Source organism: Scomber scombrus, chromosome 6 (assembly GCF_963691925.1).
Source record: "Scomber scombrus chromosome 6, fScoSco1.1, whole genome shotgun sequence".
Classification (NCBI taxonomy): domain Eukaryota; kingdom Metazoa; phylum Chordata; class Actinopteri; order Scombriformes; family Scombridae; genus Scomber; species Scomber scombrus.
In genome coordinates, this window is record NC_084975.1 from 14,564,455 (window position 1) to 14,588,744 (window position 24,290).

The following is a 24,290-nucleotide window of genomic DNA, read 5'->3' on the forward strand; positions in this document are numbered from 1 at the left end:
CTGGTCACATGTAGGTTGTATGATGATTTTAAGAGCCACCAGAATGCACCATTAACATTACGCAGTCCCTCACCAGCATCACCACAAAACCTTCAGTCAGAAAACCCCTTAGTCTGTAAAAGATCCAAAGAGTTACCAGAGGACTAAATGATTCAAATTATTGGACCAAGATTCACAGAAATTCACAAATGTTCAAAATATAATAGCAGCCATCCCTCATATTCAAGAAGTTTTAATCTGAAAACATTTAGTATTTTTACTTCATACATGACTGATTTTTATATGTTAGCAATGAACATATCCTGTATTGTAGTGTAGTGTATTATAGTATTGTAGTGTTGACTAAATGTTTATGGATGTATTAGTTTGATATCTATATTTTTGATTGCTGTCTTGTCCTCAGAGAACCTCTGGAGGCTTATATCTACTTTGGACCAGTGTATTATCAGAAACTGAAGCATATGGTCCTGGACAAGATGCACGCCAGAGCCCGAGGCCCCAGAGCTGTTCTCACCAGGTAAAGTCAAAGGTCTTATTGTAATTACATAGAAATACGATGAAAACTGAGATAGTTTTAGATAGAATCCAAACGTGCGCCAGGTTGCGTAAAACTATTTCTCACCAGTTTGTGTTTTCTATATTTGTCCATCAGGCAGCCGACTGAGGGCCGCTCCCGAGACGGAGGCCTGCGTCTGGGCGAGATGGAGCGAGACTGTCTGATCGGCTACGGAGCGAGCATGTTACTGCTGGAGCGCCTCATGATCTCCAGTGACGCTTTTGAGGTGGATGTGTGCGGACAGTGTGGCCTGTTGGGATACTCTGGATGGTAAATTCTTTCTATAGCTGCAGATGTTTGTATGCAGAGTTTTTCCTACAGTGGATAAAGGCATTGTGACACACCTAGACAAAGGACATCAGAGCTTTTGTCAGTCACTGTTTGTCACTCATGGTAACTCACATGATAACCTGAAAGAACCTTAGCGCAGCTTACTGTCTTTCAAGAAATATTTTATGTTATGCTGGAAATTCACATTTGTTGGAGGGCAGGTCTTTAAAAGTGTTTCATGGGATATTTAAAATGACAGAAGTGAATATCCGCATCACAATCGTGATCATTTCTGCATCGGCCCACTGAAACCGGACCTCTCTGTGTCACCCTTATCTGCACTTGTGGGCTGAAACTATTGCCCTGAGAGAAGCCTTGCTCATGACAAATATAAGCTGGAAAATAAATTAATAAATAATAATAATATTATAATAATACAAATTTCAGAGCTGCCTCCAAAAAATAGACAATCAAGTCACATGCTTCTGCGTCTCAATGGGTTACAAAATCTTTTTATTAACTTTTTGTTATCGGGATAAATGGAAAAAGTATTGCAATATTGTTTTGGGTTTTGTTTTGTGATATCATGCAGACAGAACACTTCATGAGTAACAGCTGATATGTTGGGTTTATAAATAGTCATCATAAATTTGCTTTACAATCTTTACAGCTCTACAATATTCGTATACCCTTATTTCAAAAAGGGAACAACTCAATAAAGAGCCCTTTAAAATTTCAGAGAGGACAAAAGAGGAAAGACATGCACTAGATACTGTGTGTACAGAGTGGACAAACAAAGCAAATTACAGAAATGCGGCATGGAAAAAGAAGTTGGCAAAATTATACATGGATGGATAACATAGATGAAGAATCTGATAAGAAGAGTGTCGAGCAACTTCTAGGTGCCACTGAAAACATAACACCTCAAATGTGATCACAGCTGGTGGGATCGGGCTGGATCTGTCGGCACAGCACTGGATCATTTTTGCTAAGCATCAGTCCTGTACAAGTCCTCAGATCTGACAGAAATACAGTCATGCTATCCTGGTGTGTGTCCAGTCTGATTCTCAGTCCCTTTCTTTTAGGTGCCACTACTGTAAGTCGTCCTGCCATGTTTCCTCCCTGCGTATCCCGTATGCCTGCAAACTGCTGTTCCAGGAGCTGCAGTCCATGAACATCATCCCCCGACTCAAACTGTCACGCTACAACGAGTGACCCGGCCAGAAACAGAAACATGGTCTGTGTCTGTGAAAGGTTTAGAGTAAGCGATATAATTTAAAAAGTCTGATATCATTTGTGAGAGATGTTTCATCTGTGAACCAGCAGAAAGAAACAGGCTTAAGCTTGAAAATTTGTTTTTTTAGTTTTTTAAAAATCTGATTACTTCTGTTGCTGTTCACAAACCAAAACAATGTGAAGTTAAGGACATGGTCTTTCTGTTTCATGTTGATAATTTCTCTCTGTTTTGCTCTTTGTATGTGTACATAATAAACACAAAACAATTATTTCACTATCTGCAGTGTGTTGTACAATTTGATTGCTTAAGCTTGAACATTTCCTGTTTAATTACAAACATCAACATAGTTACTTAGTGAGTTTAGAAAGTTCTCAACCCTAAAATACAGAATAAAACAATGAATAACAACACATGAGGAAAAGGTGGCAGCAGTTCATGAATATTTGGCACAGTTTTTTTCTGTTTCTTAGAAGACAAAGCATCACTTTGCACTACTCTCTCCATGTTTCTGCCTCAAAGCAGATGCCAGCAACTAGTTTCAGTTTGTATTTCAGTAAGAAATGAAAACCAACTTGAAGAGATATGAAATTTTCCTGTATCTTGTTTTATTTTTGCCAGTTACCTTACTGTTAGGGCGTCCAGCAGCATACTACAGTAAAAACCTGCAGCATCCCACGAGGAAAAGATGGCAGCAGTGCATAATGTCTAATTTTCTACTTCTCTGCGTTACCCAGTAGGTGATCTGTTAATTTTTAACAAGGGGGGAAGGCTCAACCCAATTATGGTTAACCCTAAACTTAACCTTTGGACTGCAGTCATATAAGCATAAAGTAATTCTTGAAATAATAATTGCAGTAATTTTGATTTAATAGAACTGCTGTTAGGCTGAATATTGTTTTTGTCTAGGCTTTTCACTGAATGTGGACATTAAGCATTTTAATATTACTTATTTTTCAAAATGCACCGTAGTAGTTCTAACAGTATAAACTTTACTTCAGCTTATGTAACTGCAGCAGTGCGATCAGTGTTGCAGGTTGATTTCCTCTGTCACATTAAGTGCCCCACTCCCAGATTACACCAAACAGCAGCAGTGTGTCTCTATGATCCTCTAATTCTTCTTCACCTATAGGTTGATACTTGTCATTTTGATATTAAAAGTGACACTATATATAGTATATAGACATAAGACAATATAATGTAGAATTGAATGTAGTCATAGTATGCATATAGTGTAGAGGATATTATAGATCTAAGACAAAACTGACAAAATCAAGAAAAAGGCACAATTACTAATCTGAATGGTACTTCAGCACCAGGGACAGTGCCATGGATTCATCAATACACAGTACAGTTAGGCTACTGATATTTCAGAGCCATGTTCAAGGCCATAGATAGTAACTTGCATAAACTTCAGACACATAAAGGATCAATGGGTCAAGCAGACTAGAACCCCTCTTCCCCTGCAGCACTCTCTGCTACTAGGGGATGGAGAGAGGGGATAACAGGTTAACAAGGGGGGTGACATCTCCCCTCTTATCCCCTAAAATGGCCTACTGACATTATCTAAATGTTGTGTAGTAATGCAGCTGAAAGTACAAACTTGTATGGGTCCATCATAGTGTTTTCAAGTGCTGGCAAAAAAATACAAAATCTGAGATTTTAAAATGCGGCCACACAAATCTTGTGAGCCTGTTATCACAGTTTTAAAATGATGAAAATTAAGGTTGTTTTCTGAAATCAATAAACAGTATGCCATTGAATAGCAAATGTGTACAAAGTTACATACAAAATAATGAAATTCATGATAAAACCAATTAACTGCATTCAACTGTTGCAGTATATGAGACCACACACTCTTCATGTGTGTAAAGTAAAAACAGTAACTTAATTTTTTACAGCTTGATGTAACATAAGATCACATCATCATATGACTTTTTTTTAATTATCACCCAGCCTTTGTTAAACTGCTTAAAAGTAAAATGTTTTTCTACTTATTTGTTGCCTGATGTATTAACGTAAATTAGAAACTAATTGACACCTTATGAAATCTTTTTTTATTTATGACCTGAGACAATTAAAGCATCTTCGTGTATAGATTAAAAGTGCTCTCATTTCATGTGATAGGCAGACAGCTGAATGTTCACTGACGACATATAGCTTCTGTTTGCTACTGTGACGCTCTCATTCTTGCCAGCAAGAAGAGAAAGTAGCTTTGAATCATATGGTTTCCTCTTTAAGCCAAAGCCTTAATGCCACCAACATGTCGTATGTAGCGTAACCATACCCCCCACTCGCACATACACACACAACTCAATTGGGGCCTTTTCACTGAACAAAAGCAGTACACATCCGTTTGTGCGGGTAGAGTGTGTGAGAATAGGAAAGGGTGGAAGAGGCTCTTTTGCTGGCTGCACCTGTCCTATTTTATGAGGCCCTAATAAGCAGATAACAGTGGCAGGATGGAAAAAGGACATCTCCACTTTCTTCTTATTTTACTGAAATTAATTAGATCGTCCTTTGAGGTCATGGCTTTGCACAAGCCATTATTTAGGCCTTTGTTTGTTTTAATGTTTTTGTTGTTAAAATATTTTTTAATCACAGAGAATCGTTGCAGACAGGTCAGGAAAGATGAAATGATGTTGCTGTTATGGTAATGCAAGGTTTTGGGTTGTCATTCTCTAGAATTTTCAAGTCTTTTTGACCTGTTCCTCCACTCCCTCCAGCAGCTATTTTCTTCCTATACGAGTCTGATTGGACGCACATCCCTGTTTTCACAAATTGTGGCCCTTTGCACAGTGTCCCGTGTGATGTTGCCGCCACCCTCTCCCGTACGTGCTCCCAGGTGGCTGCACACACGGTGTGTGTGGGTGAGTTGCAGTAGCGGTGCAGACGCCTGCGCACTGCAAGAGAAAGTCTTCCTTTGCTATCCATGGTGTGGTGAGTAATTCAGCCATAATCCGCCTTTCTCCTCTCCCCTCTTCTTTCCCCTCTCCTCTCCCCCTCTCCTGTGGTTCCATTCATATTCTAATCACAGCTTTCCCTTCTCCAGCTCTCAGGCACTCCATCAGAGCCCTCCCAGCCTCAGGCTTTGCACTTTTACTTCCCCCCCTTTGTGACCGTTCCCTCTTCTCAGAGGCACACCAAAATAAGGTTGCCACTGCGAAATAGTGAGCAAAAAGAGGTGAGAACTCCACCAGAAAATTCACACTTTGCAATTTTTTGGGTAGCCAAGCATATGATATGTCATCTCTGTGAAAAAAGTTGTCACAAAGATGGTTTAATGGTGGCATGTCACACCAGAGATGGGAGGAACAAACCAAATGTAGCAACAAGTGTCCACGGGATGTGGAACCGGAGTTAAAATCAGAAGGGGACGACAGGAGTAGCGGTTGTGCAGGGATGTATGTTTATTTGGAGCTCGGGGGTGTATAAAAACGTATTAAATGCCATAATGGAAGACGGGGAGGCCACAGTGTTAGGACTGCGTAGATCTAAGCCTCTTTTTTTTCATTGGGAGGGAGCTTTTCTTATTCAAAACAGCCCCACAAAAGACTTCCAGTGAGCCTTGCCACATCCCCATCTGACTTGGGGCCATTCATCAGCCTTCCAAGCCTATCAATGACATGTCCCCATCAGGGCTCCTATAAAATCAGCCCCTTTCCCATGAAACATCAGCAAACATTTTGACGGGTCTGGCTTTCCCCCCGCTGGATTTCTGGAGTCTTTACCCCCTTCCTCCCTTATTCCCACCTCCCCCCTCTCCTCCGCCAACACCACCCCTCTCTGGGCGAACCTCAGATCCTCAACATCTCCAGTGACGGGCAGTGGTCACGGTAACACAGAGCGAGACAAGGGGAGAGCCGCTGAGGAGGGGGAAACGTGTGCACTAAGCCATTTTCTTGGAGGAGCCAGTGTCGTTGATGGGAAGAGGATGCATTGCGGGCTGCTGGAGGAGCCTGATATGGATTCCACAGGTCAGTCCTGTTAACTCTGCTCGGTTTGCTGCTCTGGATATGTTGAGAAAATCAGCTTCTGTTCAGAAACGTTGCATCAGCTTCTGCCGCAGGACTTGTGGAAGTCTCAAACTTTTCTCTGTAGTCTTTCAGAGGAAGTATCTGGATGCTCGGTTGTTGGCTTTAAACTTTTTCTCACTTGTTCAATTTAAAGATTTCTTAAGTTATTAACGAAGGAGTGTTTTTGGTCACCAACATTTTTGGCAAGTGTTGTTATATTACAGGATATATTTTTCCACTGAATTTTAAAAAAGTCACAGAAAGCAGAGAAATGTACCTTAAATGTGCAGCACTGGCTGAGTCCTCTGCTTTCTTACAATTCTTTTTTTCATCTTCTCAGTTTAACCAGCAGAATAAATCTGTCCAGAAACAAGTGCACATCATGCTGCACTTTAAAGTGTTTTGCACCTGCTGTTTGCAGCTAAATTCTCTCTCTCTCTCTCTCTCTATCTCTCTCTCTCTCTCTCTCTCTCTCTCTCTCTTTCTCTCTCCTTTTTTTTGTAGTTCAATATTTCAAAAACTCAAAGAATTAATAAATTAGCTAGAACTTCAAAAGTGAATTTCACTTTGAATTTATTCATCAAATATCTTTGTATTTGTAAGTGAGAACTTTTTTTGCCAATCAGAAACATTAATGCTTAATGTTCAGTTGGATTTTAAGAATGAAATGAAACAAGTGATGCAGTAGTTTGTATTAACTGAAAATTGGTTGTTAAAACTATTATTTGTTAAAACTTAAAATGTTTGATTAATTATCATTTAGTCTTTTGACTAAAAACATTTTTTTAAATGCTGGTGCAGTGTAGGGTGATTTAGTCTTGAATGTGTGTTAATAAATGAGTGAACATCCGTTTCACTTGTTGATCAAATTTAATCCAGTTATTTAGATCCCCAATTTATCTGTCCTTGTGGCAAATGAAGCTTGAGATCTAAACCTCTGTGGAGAATTAGATTCACTTCAGTGGATTCACTTTTTCACTTCCAAGCTTTTTTAAAAAAGTGAACAGAAGACAAATATTGTTGGTAAATGATGAGAGATGTCAGAATCTGTTGTTGAAGGCCATTAGTGACGCTGGAGGTGTTTTATTCAAAGATAAATGTTAATGCTTTTTTAAATTGTGTAACAGGCATTATAATTGGAACATTATAATGTTATAATTATAATGTTAAAGGTGATAACCAGAGTAATTAGAAACTATTAAAGAAGAAGCGGCTGCCAATAATCCTAATAAATAATAATAATTGTCTAACATAGATAAAAAAGACTTGCTCAGCCGGCTGTGACTTTTCAGTTTCTCCTCCTGTGGAGCGATGATGGGATGCTAACTGCAAGTCTGACCTTTTCTATCAGCACGTGCCGCACATTGAGGTGTAGACTCCTCTCCGAGTGTAAACTTCTACGTCCCTAAAACTTTTCAATATCTTTGACCTCCTCTGAGTCCCCCACCCACCCCCACCCCCACCCCATCCCACCCCACCATGGGTTGCACCAACAGGTTGCTCTGCCAACAGTCTGTCCTAGCAACAGCTGCTATGGTCACTGTTGTCAGTTCACATGTAGAAAAAATAAACGATTTATACAATTTTCAAAAAATATTTTTTATTGCATTAAAGGAGAAAACAGCAGCTGTTCAAGTAAGTTTTTTTAGTAGTATGAGTGAAGTATGTTCTTAAGATTAGTTTATTTCCACTTTTGGTTACATGATATATATTTTTACTGTATTTAATGGAAAAACATACTTTATATTCCATTATTCTGTACTGTACATGCAGTTAAGTATAAGTGACTGTTATAGGGAAGGTTGCATCATATTAAACATAGAAAAATAACACGTGAGAATTCTTTGCACTCAAATAAACAAGAATAAAAGTAATCATCTAAATTTTTCTTCCTTCTTAATTGGACTTAATTATGAAATACTAAATACTTTCCTTGGAAAACAAATTAAGTAGATTTTCAGTCCATCAGGCTGTTTCTACATGAAAGCTTTGGTGTTTTGCTGCAGCTCGGCCCAAGAAAGCACACCAGTTGAGCTATTTATAAGTAGAAATTAAAACAGGACAATGGCCTCTATTCCACCAGACTGCCTCAGTAATGTGCCCAGGCTCTTTTAAGCGAGTGTGTATGCTCGTAGTCTCCGGGGAACAATGCTGGATTCCTGCCGTCTTGGTGAAAACATCTCAAATAGAGCCATGACTGCACCGCTACCCATACAATCGATTGTTGTCAGCTCACCCTGTCACATTAGTGACATTTAAAGTGTCCTGTATAGGCAGTGATTTGCACTGTTTATGTAAATACAGCTTTGGCGCTATTCTACTGAAGGACAAAATGAGTTCTTCAGAAAATGTTTTTAAAAGTGACGTTTACAGAGCAAATTGAAACAAAACACACAAAAAAAGATCAAATCTGATTTAATTTGTGTTTTTCCCCTAATGGAAATTAGCAGGTGCACTATTATACCATTTTAAATACACATTCTTTTGACCAGATTTATAATTTTCAATGATTTGTGTGTAGATGACAGCATTAAGTCTTTTTAATGTGCAGTCTTTCTGAACACAGTCACAGTTGGTGCAGCAGATTCAGTGATCTGTGCTCCTTCATTTCTTTTTTAGAGAGCTGGATTGAAAGATGCCTAAATGAGAGCGAGAGCAAGCGATACTCCAGTCACACGTCTCTGGGGAACATGTCCAACGATGAACGTAAGCAGGAGGAGCACTGCTCCACTAAAACGACTGAGTTTACTGAGGAATTTTGTACATATTTATTGTGTTGTGTTTCCTATTGTTAGTTAGTGTTAAGTACACTAACTGCTTCCATTCCTGTGCAGTTAAAGTCTGTTTTTAAAAAGTTTGTTTTTGCACATTATTTAGTTGGTTATATAAACATTCCCACACTTGTGATGTCTCATTTGACCTGAATAACTTAATTTCCTAAATGTGTCCTATGTTACAGATGAAGAAAAAGAAAACAACAGAGCCTCTAAACCACATTCGACACCGGCTACTCTGGAATGGTAAGTTGTTGTTTTTTAGAGTACATCTATCTTTAAAAAAAAAAAAGTGAGAGAAAATTTAGAAAATGTTAAAGATGAGACTTTTTTTTATGTCAAATGCAAAATAATTACATTTAAATATGAGGCATTAATGCAAAAAATATCTCTAAAAATAAACCAAGCATTATTTTGACTAAGTGTTGAATGAGTCAGATTTATTTTTGCATGGTTTAAAATGACACATAGAGTACATATCAGCAGGTGTTTTTGTTGTCAGTAAAGTCTTTCTTTAATAATTCTTTAAAGTATATCCTACATCATTTTAAATCATGTTAGAAAACAAAACAGCATTAGTTTGAATATTTTTACACCACACTGTGGGCTCACTGTTTTCAGTGCTAATGGTAGGATTTACATTATGTGCCACAGAGGCACAAATATGAAGTATATTTTTTGTTTGTACATTTTAACTAATGTTTTAATGTATTTTAACTAACAACAGGACAGAATTGATAGAAATCTTGTTTATTTTCAAACCTCAATCTTCCATCTGATCATGAAATCATGAATGATTTGATGTCTTTTGTCTGCACCGCTGCACCACAATAGAGACATTTTACACATACAGTCATAAAAATAAGCTTTGACATGAACACATTTATCACTTCCTCTGCATAAAGTAGAACCCCCACCTCAATTACTCTAATTCATACAATCTGCCCCTGCCTGTTGCACAGCCCCGTGACCAATGACACCCTTAACTTATTAGCATTCAAAATGCACACAGGCTTAAATGAATATTAACAGTGATCTAACCTGTGCTGAGGGAAAGCTGAAACTCATTGTGAGGACCAGTTAAGTCATTGTACCTCTAATCTATATACGTTTTAAAAATAAGCTGTATACACACAAATGCTTCTGTAATTGGGCTTTGCAGTAACTGTAATCCTTTTTTCACTGTGCATATTGAATATGTTGTCTTGCAGTAATAAATGAAGAAAGTAACAGAAAAAATCAGTTTGGTTAAAGGGCATTCTGACCAGTATTTGTATCTGATTGTCAGAAAAGTCATTAAAAAAGTGGTTTATATATTTATATACAGAATACCCATCAGCAAATTAACCCGTTTTGAAAATAAAGTTGAACTGCTAATTTTTCAATGAAAATCAGACTATAATCCTTTTATGACTGTAATCCAGAAGAGAGTTCACATCTTTCCGAGTGACATGAAATGTGAATCAGTCTGAAGAGATCATCTCCTGTGGCTCACAGAAACAAAAAAACAAACACACCAGAATCTTACAGTAACTGCATTTATTATATATTTAAGAACAAAGCACAATATAAAAAAACATTTATATAGGGCTGATCAGTAAGGTCACAAAAGCTCCTCTTTATTAATATTGTAAGTGAAGAAGAGGATATATGCTAACAACTTCAAAGGCATTAACAAACGTGTGGTTTTAAATAGGAATGTAGGTCAAGTGAGGTGGTGACAGGATTTGATGTGTTGACTCTGTAAACACTGGCTCTCTTATTCTGATCTTTTGAGAAGTGTCCAAAGGCTGAGGATGTATACAGGATAAACATAACAAACAGGAAGGCATCTCTCCTTTTATGCTCTTAACATTTGGAAACCTGCAGTCAAGTTTGTAATCGGAAAATCCTTTCTATATGTTGCAAATGTAAACAGCCCCAGTCAGTCCCATAAATTATAAAAATGTAATTATACTGGTAATGGTGTTGGTGTACCTCAAGGTTTAGTTTTGGGTCCCTTCTTGTTTAGTTATTTTCCCTTTTGTTGTTAGTTATAAGATGTACACAGCCAATGTAAATAAATATGTGTGCCATGACCTGACCATGTCTTCATGTCAGAAACACATTCATTCGTTTTAGTCTGCACTCTGGTTAGACCACTAGGGGGCAGAAATACCACCACATAAAGTGATTTGATTCTGAGGGTATCGTTTGATATAACGTTAATATAAAACATTTCACTTAATGGAGATTTAACTCATTTCTGATATGAGTGTTTTAATTCACTAGCTAAACACTAAACTAACCCAACCCTTTATATGCTGGAGCTAAACATAAACAAAAATCTTTGTGAATTTAGTGAAATATGATCATCCATGTTGGAAAACGTTTTTAATTTCATTTCACAGTTGACTCTGCCTCGAATTTATCAGAACATCTGTGAAATTTCATAATATCATTGGGCAGATGATCTTTTGGACACGTCTATTCAGCTTGGAATAGCCGACGATGTTAGTGTAATTACATCTACTAATTGTAATACAGAAAAAAGTGTTAAATCGTGTGTCACAGTAAACCTGGTGTCCGCTGCACTTTGTTGATATATTTAACGCTGTTGGGATGTATGAGTGACTGATTATGCATGTTGTCGGATGTCATGAAGGAGGGAACCTGGAGCTGCTTCAATTTCCCTGAAGCATCTTTTAATTTAAAATAATGTGACTTTGCTTTTATTGCTGCATGTGCTACTGTCAGTTGCAGTGTATGATTTTCCTAAACCATTACATGATGTAGATATTATGATCTGCAGAATATGCTGTAATGGCTAAATCCTCATAATTTTGACAAATAATTTCATATCATCCAGAAGTCTTATTTCGCCGCACTGCATCCTTTTGCTGACATTTTTCACCATTTACCAGTAATGACATGATCATATGAATCCTGTTTATATTTAAAGGTGTGATTTTCTCATTTCATATCACTCACATTAACAACGCTCCAAATTACGGATATCATTTTGTAGATACTGATGAATCTCATTGTCATTTACAGGCTAGAAGAGAACTACGAGATAGCCGAAGGTGTGTGCATCCCCCGAAGTGCCCTCTACATGCATTACCTGGACTTCAGTGAAAAGCAGGACACACAGCCTGTGAATGCAGCCAGCTTTGGAAAGGTAACATTCACACTTCTGTGGAAATGAAGGCATAATATCATCCACACTGGCATCCAGTGTAACTCAAAATGATCTTTAAATGTGTTGAAAGCCTGTGAAAGTCACTAACGCTGTAGAAAACATTTTTTTGATCCATAATGCAGGTGTGGTGCATTTGACAGTTTTGTGACACCCTAAAATGAATATTTTTCTCAGCTTTTTAGGGTTTTATTATACATTTATACACGCACTGCAGGTTTAAAGTCATCAGAACAAAAAGATTCAATAGAGGAAGATGCAAAACAACAATTACAAACCCTATGAAGGCTATAATCTCGTACACTCTGGATTCATGCCTGGATTAATTTTGTGCTGCAGCTATGGCTGCTGTTGAAGTAATATCAACTGCAGCTCAGTGTGAAGCAAAGCTCTGCGGTCGCTCACTGAACACATAATCTAGAGCCAAAGGAGATGTGCTTTCGTCTGTTCCCACAACCCCGAGAAGTTCCTCAGCCTTCCTACCCCCAGCCATCCCCTGTACCCTGGACTCCGGCCCCAACCCCCAACCCGGCCCACCCCCGCCCCTCCACAGCTCCTGTCGGAAGATATTGAAAAAGAGAAGGGGCCTGGATTAATGTGTAATTAAAGGAAATTTGGAAGGGTGAGATGTTGCGGAATGTTAGATCAGTGGCTGGAGCAGTGTGGGGTGTCCTTTAGGAAGGCTTCATTGATTCAGGACAAAAAAACGAGAGAGGGCCCGGACTGCCTCCCTGTCTGCTCATTTATCAAGCGGGGCCTGACAGAAACTTCACAGCTTGGCCTCTTTTTTCATCCCACACAATGGAGAGCTACACTGTTTGCTAAATTTTCTGCACCAGGAGCTGGACCAAGGAGCCAATCTCTTTGGACAAAAAGAGAGGAAAGGAAGAAGGAGGGAGTGGAAAAAGAGAGAGATAGAGTGGAGGAGTGAAGATGGGTGGGTGGATAGAGAAGGGGAAACTGTTGATATAGGGGGGAAAAAAGTAATACCCCTCGATGTCATAAATGGATGTCTCTCAAAGCTTTTTTTTCTCACAGACCTCCCTGTGGATTCAGCTATGAGACTTTCATGTTGCTCTCCTAAAACACGTTATTAAGCACGTTCTCATGACGAGCTAAAGATACTGTATAAGTACAGCATTTTCCTTTAAATAATGTACACTGCTTTTACTGAATGAGGTACAACACATTCCTACCCATTTTCCGTTACACACTACTTTCTTCACCTGAGTAAAAACATACAACTTCATATTTTATTCAGAAATAATTTGACCTATTAGTTGTTTTAATCTCCTGAAATTTTTCCTCCTGCTTTATCTAAATTATCATTGAAGGCTACTCAACTTTAGCTGACAGCTTTTTCTCTTGTACAATGAACAGATTATAAGGCAACAGTTTCCAGCGTTGACTACCAGAAGACTGGGGACAAGAGGGCAGTCCAAGTAAGTTAGTTTTGTTCCATTTATAAGAAAAAAAACAAAAGTCACAAATACAATCCAACATGTACTTGCAGACACAAAAAAATACTAATACCCCCCCCCCCCCCCCCCAACTTATTTCCAACCTTTTTCCATAATGTCATAATAGTATGTTTTATTTCTAACAAAAAAATCGTGAATTGAGAATTGTTTTTCTTTTTTCATTCCATGTTTTTCTTTCACAAACGTCTGTAGTCTATAATGATGCCAATAGTACTTGGTGAGGAATAAAAGCTCTATTCACCTGCTAAATCCTCTGTTTTCCTCAGGTACCACTACTACGGCATAGCAGTGAAGGAGACCTCTCAGTATTATGACGTGATGTACTCCAAAAAGGGAGCGGCGTGGGTGAACGAGACGGGGAAGAAAGAGGTCACGAAGCAGACAGTGGCGTATTCACCGCGCTCCAAACTGGGGACGCTCCTGCCAGAGTTTCCAAATGTCAAAGACCTAAATTTGCCCGCCAGCCTGCCAGAAGAGAGGGTAAACAGGAGTTTTAAAAGTCCATCCTTACAGCTTCCCCCCTCCCCTCTACTCCTCTCCCTGCCATCTCACCATCTCTGCGCCCCCTCTGGCTCCAGCCTTTTATCTGGCCCGGTACCATCACTGGGTTTGCATTTAGAGAAGGACCTTGAGGATTTATATGCTGGCTCCTCACTAACTCTTAATCTTTTGGGGGAGATAATAAGATCTAGTAATAGACAAAGGACAGGCACTAGCTGTCCGGCTTTTAAAGAGGGGCCATGATTTTAAATGGTTTGTGTTTTGCTGATCTCTAAAGCTCTAAAGTTTTATATTACTTCGCTCCAGCCTAGACCTGTAACATGTATTTATTGGTTCACATGCTTTGCCCAAGATTTATTTCCTTGTTTTTGTACCACGTTTTCTTTAGTTTTCCCAAAAAGAGAAAAAAGCTATTAAGTTTGTGGTGCAATTAGATTAATACTCTGTTGTTGCCCACAGGTGTCAACCTTCATCATGATGTACAGAACGCACTGTCAGAGGATACTGGACACAGTCATACGAGCCAACTTTGACGAGGTAAGGTTTCTCAGTTTTTAACCATTTTTGATGTTTCAACAAACAGTTTGATTGTAGGTGACTCCTAATTCTTCAGCATTAAACTTTTATTTTCTGTACTGTTCAATAACATGGTCTGTGTGGTGCTTTCAGGTCCAAAGTTTCCTGCTGCACTTCTGGCAAGGCATGCCGCCCCACATGCTCCCTGTCCTCGGCTCCACTACGGTGGTGAACATAGTTGGTGTTTGTGACTCCATCCTCTACAAGGCCATCTCTGGGGTGCTGATGCCCACCGTCCTGCAAGCACTGCCTGATAGGTGAGCTCATGTTGTAGCCTTCACTTTGAAAATGAAGGAATTTTGTACTATTTTGCTATTCACTTTTACTAAAACTAGATAAGTCTAATTTTACAAAAAAAATAATTTTTTCAATTTTTGCAAACCTGCAGACTAAAAATCTGGCGCATTCACAGTAATGCCATGATTATGTTATGTTTTTTCTTATAATAATATTGAGTTATATTTATAAAAGACTTTATATTGATACACAAAGCGCTTCACAGCGAGACGGGAGAAAACACTTACTAATTACTAATATTATGTACTTATACTTTACTGAATTACACTGCTATATCAGTGGTAGGATTTAGGTGTTATTGTGTAGAACAGTGTATGTCTTGCCTACTGCTCTGCATACTGTACACATCAGTGCTTACTCAAATCTTAGTTTAACTGCTCACCCTGTCATAGGATCAAAAATGGAACACTAACCACCTTTTGTTAATTAAAAGTACAGTAATCACTCTTTTTCTGCATGTAGAACAAAATTTGTAATTATGAATGTAGCAGTTCACAAAGCCGGGAGAGTACAAAACCTTAAAAATGTCTAAGGTCTGTTTGTATGAGACTGCATCCAAGTGTCGCAGCTGCAGATTTCAGCAGCAGTTTTTCACTCATAAAATTGTATACTGTCTCAATTGTGGTCTGGAGTTTTAAGCACAAATAAAATAAGATTTTTGGGGGGGAAATCACATGTAAAACTGAATTTATCAATAGAAAATGTGCCTGCAATAATTCTGATTATCAAATAATTGTTAAAATATTTTTTTAAGCATATTACATTTAGCCTCTCAAATCTGAGGATTTGCTGCTTTTGTCTGCCACATGTGAGAGTAACCCGAATGTATTCATGAAGCATCTGTGTTTACTCCTGAGTTTTAATTTAACACCTGCATAAATATATAAATCTACGAATTGTTAAATAAATCTCAACTCAAGGTCCACTTAATCTTCCTACACAGCTTTCAATAGCATTGCACTGTCCTCTTCAAAGAGTGGTGTTTGGCCTGTTGAATATCTTTTGAAGATGTCTCCTATGTTTTATAAACCACATTATTGATCTATTAATCAAAAGAATCACCATTATTTTCTATAATGACAATAATGGTTTGGTGCAGTTGTAATTAAATACAATAATAACAGGTGTCTCAGGTATTTATTGTGTTTTGGTTTTCTTTATCTGCAGTTTGACTCAGGTTATTCGAAAATTTGCCAAACAGCTTGATGAGTGGCTTAAAATAGCACTTCACGACCTCCCGGAAAACCTGAGGAATATCAAATTTGAATGTAAGTGTCTACATTTTTTTAATCCACATTTTGTCACAGCTGTTCACATCTTGATAAAATATGCTTTCATTTTTAAAGGAAGTTTGAAAGATGATGGGATTAACCATCATTTTGTTTCTCCTTTTGGTTTCCAGTATCGAGGAGATTCTCTCAGATTCTAAAGCGGCAAACCTCATTAAACCACCTATGTCAGGTGCCTATCATTTTCTGAATGTTTTTTAATAAAATCCATATGAACAAACACAGCTGATAAGGCATATGGGTATGCTTGTGTCAGTAATATTGTTGATTTATCTGTTCCCCAGGCATCGCGAACTGTGATAAACAGCACTGACATCACCTTTCAAATGCTGGAGGACTGGAGGAATGTGGACCTGAACAGCATCACCAAGCAGACACTTTACACCATGGAGGACTCACAAGAGGAGCACAGGCAGCTTATTATCCACTGTAAGTCCACGCATTTAAAATGGATGCTACTCGTAGTCGTCTTAAGTGCTGCATCTCATGGACAGACAGAGAATCACACTTTACTACCACACAAACAACACACTGAGGAACAATCATTCCCACGACCAGCAGCATCAAGCATTAATGATGGAGACCAAAAGGTTAAACAAGTTCACTCTGTGCTGAAACACCCCGTGGAGCATCTCCAATTCACTCCGTCCTCACTCCTCTGAATCAGCCGTGACAGGATCAGAGGTCACAAATACGTGCGAGTTGATGCATAAAGATGCCATTTGTATCCAAATCCGTCTGTTTCTTTTTTTTCTCTTTCAGTCGTTGATGTAAAATAGTGTGTAATCTGACCTTCTCCTTCCTGTCACAGTGTATCAGGAGTTTGACCGTCTACTGGAGGAGCAGTCTCCGATCGAGGCTTACATCGAGTGGCTGGACTCCATGGTGGACCGCTGTGTCGTCAAGGTGAGGCAGCAAACACCTCCTTTATTTTTTTCCGGACAACAACAGCTGTTGAAACTTTATCTGACTCAGCACATTACTCCCTCGATTTGTATTTGTTGTGTAGTGACGTTTATATTTTTTTTTCAAGTGACTTCACCTAAAAGCTTGAAGTATTTGCACAGCAGGATTATTTTGCCCTTAAAAAGACACCTGTGGCTGAAAGCTTCTTGTCTTTCTTACACAGAGGCACTTACATTGCAATCCTCTCAGTTAATGATGTCTTCAAGCTTCCCATTTGCGTCCATTATGTGCCAGATATGGGCTTGTAAAATTTGGTTGCCCCGGCAATGTCTTGGACTGCCCAGACAATAGTTCAATAGGAAGGCGTGTCCCTGGGGGCAAATTAAATAGTTGACTTGTTGACATGTTTTTCGTTCCTGAGGGTTAAGCCCCAATACGGACCTAGGGGTTAATTCTACCCCGACATCCCGACCCTTCCCCCTCTTTTCTCATGGAAATGTTCTCTCTAGGTGGCAGGGAAGAGGCCCGGGTGCCTAAAGAAGGTGGCCCAACAGTTCCTGCTGATGTGGTCGTGTTTCGGTACCAGAGTCATCCGGGATATGACCCTCCACAGCGCACCCAGCTTTGGTGAGGTGCTAACAGTCTGTCATGCTGCTGCTGCTGCTGTCAGCATTAATGTATTATGTGTATACAGTAGCTACTTAGTTATGTTATTTAATGTATCACACATGTATTTATGTCCGACTACAAATACACTGCTGCAGTGATGACACATTTCTCTGACATATAAAATTATATTACAAACAAAGACTCCTTTTCTAAAACACAGTCATGATTTTATAATGATGACCAGAGATTTTATTAAAAAGAGAAGACATTAAATCATCATATGTTGAGCAATAGCACATGAAATAGACTTAATTCTCCACTAAAGTCTGTTGCTCTTCATGCAGACATAACCCTGACTGTTTCTATAGCAAATGGCTGTATCTTCGACTGTGACAGTGCACATAGAGATATTTGACTCTAGGTTAAATCATCCATCTTGAGACAATACTGTATGTCATTTAGATTTGTACCAAAACCTCAACAGACCATCTTTGATTGTAATGTACATGAGGAACTATTTGCTCAGGCCATCATGATTAGTAGACTGAAACATGACTTAAATAAGACAGTGTGTGTGTGTGTGTGTGTGTGTGTGTGTGTGTGTGTGTGTGTGTGTGTGTGTGTGTGTGTGTGTGTGTGTGTGTGTGTGTGTGTGTGTGTGTGTGTGTGTGTGTGTGTGTGTGTGTATTTTATTTATATATGTATATAATTTAGGTATGTCCAAAAGTCGGGTCTTTTGGGGGGTTTTTTTTGTTGTTTTTTTTGTCTGGTGTAAAATTATGAATCTAAATTTTGGTTGAGTGCAATCAAATAAACATTTCCTCTGTGTACCTTAAGTCTAAAAAGGAGGAACAGGTCAAATGGCTTTAATAGCTCACTGTGCATGACTGAGGTTTGCATTAAGTGAAGAGCTGTAAAAATGAAAGAAAGAGAAAATGGCTTCTTCTTCCCTTTACTTCTGTGTTTTGGCCCTGTCTGTGAATATCAAAGACACAGCTGGTTGCAGTGTTTGGATAAAGCAGGTCTCTGTGCACAAACAGCTAATTAACAAAAGCGCCCGTCCCCTCTCCCGATGTGTTTGCCTGTCTGTTCCGTTTTATGACCGGTCAGGATTACGCTCGGCTCCCTGAATAGCCACAAGTGTTTATTATGCGCACGGTGGCGGCAATGACTGGCACAATGACACAATTGTGACACTCCCTCAAATGCCACGGTCTCATCTTCCACATGACCCTGGGGTCAGCTGACATATTTCTGGGTCTGACTCGATACACGGAAACAACCACACTTGCTTTTTTTTGTTTTAAATAACAGCAGTTGTCCTGTCAGTCTGGAGGATGTGGTATCATCACTCAGATGCTTTTAGAAATGTCAATCTTAATGGTTGTGATAATTTATGTCCCGCTAATCCAAAACATGGATAGGCTTTTTATTTCAAAGTTAGGCTACCACTTTTAAACACAGTTAATTTTAATAACCATGTGTGCTTTTCTACAAATCACTTGTCTTTCTCTGTTGAAACTCATCCTGTGTGTCCATGTAGGGTCCTTCCACCTGATCCATCTCATGTTTGATGATTATGTGCTTTACCTGCTGGAGTCCTTGCACTGCCAGGAGAGGGCCAACGACCTCATGAGGGCCATGAAGGGCGAGGGCAGCACAGGTGAGACCACTGCTTCCTGCAGTACAATTCAATTCAGTACAGCTGCAACACATCCAGTGTAGTGGTGTCACCAGAGATCTCTAAGACTGATGTGTTCATTTTTCTTAAATTTAAATGGATGTTGGAGCTCCCTCTGTGCTTCTGAGAGTGCAACATCAAGTAAATCTTTGAATATTGAAACCTTGATATCTCACTTTAAATCATTAGGCCTCAGGCATCAGTGGGCAGAATAAACTTGAAATGGTCAGTTTTAGTTTTTAAATGAGGAGGCCTGCTCTTATCATTACAGCTTACATATGGTGATATTTAGTTGGGATACTTCTCTTTATATTTGTGCAGTAAGAAGTGTGAATTGTACAAGCGAAACATTCTTTTTCCTAAACCTTTATAAATACAGTATATTAAGTCTATTAAAGGCTGTCTGTTTACAACAAACCTTCTATAAGAAAAACAGAGAACAGAAACCTCCACTTCTTTGAAAGATTTTAGAATTTAACCTCACTTTTCCTTTATTAGGCTGATATTTACAGCAGTACACATGCATACTTCGCCCTACATGTGTTTTAGTTGTTCATATTCAGGTACAGCTTGACCTTCTCGAAGTAATTGCAGACTTGTATTGACTCCTGAAAATCAAACATGACATTTCAGTCATATTAAATTGTCTCTTCTGTCGTCTCTTCTCGCTTTCAGCAGACAGAGAGGAGGAATTCACGTTGACAGAAACCACTCCCGCCTCCCCATCTCCAGCATCCTACTCTCCGGCTCGGTCGGTCCATTCTGTGGGCGTTTCCTCGGCCAGCTCCCCCACAGCAGCCGTGTCCCCGGAGTACACAGGAGTCACTGCCACCACAGGTGAGATGGGCGTCGCAGTCACACACAGCAGATGTCCCGGACGAGCAAAGTTTCAGCACACACACAGTAGATTCTCTGCACCGTCACATTTGTCTCTGTGTTCCATATATGTGTCTACCAGGCGCTGTTCAGTCATATACCTGGTCCCTTACATACACAGTGACAACAGCAGGCGGCTCCGCTCCAGAGGCCGGGCAGCAGCTGTCCTGTATGAGGAGCAGTGCACCAGTCCCTCCTCCATCCTCAACCCACCGGATGCCAGTCTACACCCACAGAGAGGAGCATGGGTAATTATGATTTAAGTCTTAACATATTTGGAAACCTTTCAGTGGTATTTATGTTTTTTAAATTAATTTCAATTTGTTTACTCCATCCTAGATATACTGGCAGCTACAACTACGGCAGCTACGCCAACCAGCACCCTCACTCCATCCAGAGCCAGTACCCAAGTCTTGCCCATGAGCCGGCAATCCCAGCCCCCCTCCACTACTCTGCTTACCACCGCTCATCTGCACAGGTCAGTCTCAGTCACCAATTACATTTTCATTGAATGTGAATCAATAAGTGAATTTAAAATCTCTTATAATGTTTTTGAATAACAAATGTAATGTCATAACCAACTTAACTTTGATTTGATCAACTTGTAACTGAATGCAAAATGCAATGGGATTATAAGAACCAAACCTCACAATCACTTTACTCCTAAAACAATACTTTTGGACTAGCTGAACTTAAAACTTGATGGAACTTTTTAGACAATGGCGAGAAACAGTATTTATTTAATTCAGTAAAACTAACACAGTACGAAAATACTCTGTACTGAGTTACAATAAAAATCCTACTTTCAAAATTTAACATTAATATACGTAAACTAGTATTATCAGCAAACCTTACTTAATAAAGTATCAACAGTAAAAGTTATCTTTATGCTAAATTACCCCTTTCAGTGTTAAGTCATATATTTAATATTGGATTATTATAATTGATGCAAACCGATAAGGTATATTTTAAAGTTGCAGTTGGTCAAAAAGAGTCATTTTAACTATCTAAAATACTGTCATATTATTAGATGATACATTTGGTTTGTAAAATCTTTATCTACAAAACAAATTGTAGTCAAGCACAGTATTCGAGTAAATGTATGTGGTCACTCTACACCTCTGTTTTAAAAAAAATAATTTGAACATATTTGCGATAATCTGAGTTAATGTTTATATTAATGTGTAAACTGTAAAACTTAAACTGTATGCAGCTACAGTATTGAAATGTGTGCAGATGTGTTGTGTTGGCTATTTACATGTGTAAGTCGAAAGCACGTAAATATGCAACAGCAGCTCTGTGGAGGAGAAAATGATCATACTGGGCCCTCAAATCTGAGCTATCCCTTAAAGACAGTAAATAAAGGGCTGAAGATTTAAACGTGAGATGGAAGCGCTGATGTTACAGCTCATGTAGCGACTTGTGTGAGTTTACTCTTTTGATGGTAATTTCCTGTCAAGGGCCCTCCAGCCTCCACAGCCTTTATAGTGGGAGGAGTTCAGCCGGGCCTCAGCGCTTGCTGTGTTTCTAAAAGTCCCCGAATCACCCTCTCCACACAGCGGAAGCAGACAGTGAAAGGTGGCTCGGCAAGGCCAAGAGGGGCCCTCCTCTGTTACTCCTCTTTCCAGCTCTCAATAGTCTCTTCATCTGTTTGAGCCAGTAGCCACAGAGTAGGGCAAGGGGGCGTTTATTAAAATATTGTTATTCAATGGTCTCTTTTCTGCTTGTGAACAAGAGGCAGCTGAGCCGTCTGTTCTGCTCTCTGACCTGCAGTGACTGTCTTTTTCCATGACATGATCCCTCATAATGGAATCGACTGTCGTGTTTATATTTAGTGAGAAAAGGGAAAAGGGTTTTGCTACTTTTTTTAAAGGCCTGTCTGAGCTTAAATCGGGCACAATGCCGGCACTTTGTCTATGTGAGAGGTTGGAGATGGAGCTCAAACGAACAGAAAACTTTGTCATATCCCCATCTGTCCAAAACATTTTTGTCTACAGGCTGAAGCAGTCAGTGCAGTCACCATAGGCAACAAATATAACACAGGAAAAACACTTTTTCAGCTAATTGTCTTAAGTGGCTTGATTTTCTATTTTGATCACTGTGGTGCAACTTGTGAAGCACTTCCCAGAGAGGAAATTACCATGAGGAGGGTCAGTTCACATTTTGTGCGACACGGCTAACACACATTATCAAATATATCAGCAGCACTGTGGCTGACATTAAGCACACTGAGGTCATGTCTTTCAACAACCTTACATACTGCAATGAAAAACAGTGGGTATATTATCAGCTGCTACAGAAATGTTGAACACTTTTAGGCTATTTAGGATCTAGTATCTCTACACCAGAGAAGCCAGCATTTAGACCCTCATTAAAAGACATTTTGGGAAATATGCACATTATTGTGGATAGCTGGAATTGAAGATTGACACCTCATTCATATCTGCCTGTTAAATGAAGCTAGAGTTACCTTAGCTTAGCACTGGAAACAGGGGGACACAGCTAGCCTGGCTCATTAACAAAGTCTGCCAGCTTGCAATTCTAAAGCTCACTAATTAACATGTTATTACAAAAAAATCACAATTTTACAAGAGCGTATGTACCAAACTATCTCTTTCTTCAGGTTTAGTCACGGTATCTGTTTCAACTCTTTATGCTAAGCTAAGCTAAGCTAACCAACTGCTGGTTATAGCCTTACATTATGGAACAGTTATGAGTGATATTGATCCTCTCATCTAACTCGCTGCCAGAAAACTAACAAGCGTGTTTTCAGGCCTATTTCTTTATCGGAGTTAAAATGAAAGAAAATATAATTTAATAGTTAACAGATTAAGTAATAAAGATAACAATTTGAAAGCTTTTTGTTGCAAAATTAGAATTTTCTCCATGGTGTAAGCACACCTTGTGAAAGCACTTTGATGGATCTGTAACCCCCGATCAATCAGGTTCAAAGATGTTGGAAAAAAAATCTCTGAAAATCTGTCTAATTTGTAGTTTAATAGCTTTTTGTTGTATTTATCAACAAGGAAATTATAATATTTCTACATAAGTACTATCAACTTTTTGTCCACTCTTGATCTGTTTTGGCAAACTTGTCGAGTTTTTTTTACATCAAGCATCTTTCATAATCTACAAAGTTGGCACTGATGTAATCCTGAGCCGAAACAATTAGTCAGTTACTTTATTGGTGGGACAAAACAAGATCTGAATACATGATCCTAAACTCTGGGACATTATGACTGGTGCTTCTATTTTCTGACATTTCATAGACAAAACAATAAATCAATTGAGAAAATATTTGGCCGATTAATTGATAATTAATTATTAGTTGCAGTTCTTTTCTGTTTCTGTCAATAGATGACTTGACTACAGTGCTGTAATGTCTCTTCTCTTTTTTTCTTCCACAGTACCAGCTCAACGGTCAGATGTCTCGAATGGAGCCTTGCTTGATGGGCAGCACTCCTCGCTTGCACCCCACACCTGTCGCCCCCCGGTGGCCAGATGTGTCACCGGCTAACAGCTGTTACACCAGCCCACCTATGCATTCATCCCGCTATGCCGCTTCCGGGGACATGTACTCTCCCCTGGGCCCACGCAGGAACTCAGAGTATGAACACTCACAGCATTTCCCTGGCTTTGCCTACATCAATGGAGAGGCCACCACAGGCTGGGCGAAGTAACCTTTAATCGCTGCTTTGGACTGCCGTGTACAAGCTCTGGGCCTGCCAAGCTGGCGGATGGAAAGTCTTCGAACACTTCCAATCAAGTACATAAGAAAAGGAGTAGCAGATTGTGAAAAGTACCAATGCAAGGTAATAGGAATCATGGTATGGACGTACTGACAATTTGAAATGTCTCATTAAATAATTTTTTGATTGTGGTGTAATTTGTGCGGAGGTTTGATGGAATTTCTACAAAATATTATGTTTTTGCCCACTGTTGGAAGAAAAAATCTCTTTGACATCAATGTCAAAATTTGCAGCAAAATCATTTTAAGAGTGCAATGCTGCTGCCAAACTGTGCCTTTGTTTTAAGGAATGTACACC

At 39.1% G+C, this 24,290-nt stretch overlaps 2 protein-coding genes across 2 annotated transcripts in view; both read left to right on the forward strand.

Annotated features, from left to right (window-relative positions):
* polr3b (polymerase (RNA) III (DNA directed) polypeptide B) overlaps positions 1-2,318 on the forward strand; it is a 23,083-nt gene extending 20,765 nt beyond the window's left edge. The window contains exons 26-28 of the mRNA XM_062420264.1: positions 404-517; positions 653-826; positions 1,912-2,318. Coding sequence (XP_062276248.1) covers positions 404-517; positions 653-826; positions 1,912-2,041 — 418 coding nt within the window. The 3' untranslated portion in view covers positions 2,042-2,318. The remainder of the gene's footprint in view (positions 1-403; positions 518-652; positions 827-1,911) is intronic.
* A 3,676-nt stretch (positions 2,319-5,994) lies between these two features.
* On the forward strand, positions 5,995-23,924 carry rfx4 (regulatory factor X, 4). The gene is made up of 18 exons (XM_062420850.1): positions 5,995-6,037; positions 8,696-8,782; positions 9,036-9,096; positions 11,887-12,010; positions 13,409-13,470; positions 13,776-13,989; positions 14,470-14,547; positions 14,680-14,843; positions 16,051-16,151; positions 16,286-16,344; positions 16,457-16,601; positions 16,984-17,078; positions 17,588-17,705; positions 19,231-19,350; positions 20,044-20,205; positions 20,327-20,492; positions 20,584-20,722; positions 23,652-23,924. The coding sequence occupies exons 1-18, from the start codon at positions 5,995-5,997 to the stop codon at positions 23,922-23,924; spliced, it is 2,211 nt and encodes a 736-aa protein (XP_062276834.1).
* Positions 23,925-24,290: the final 366 nt, after the last annotated feature.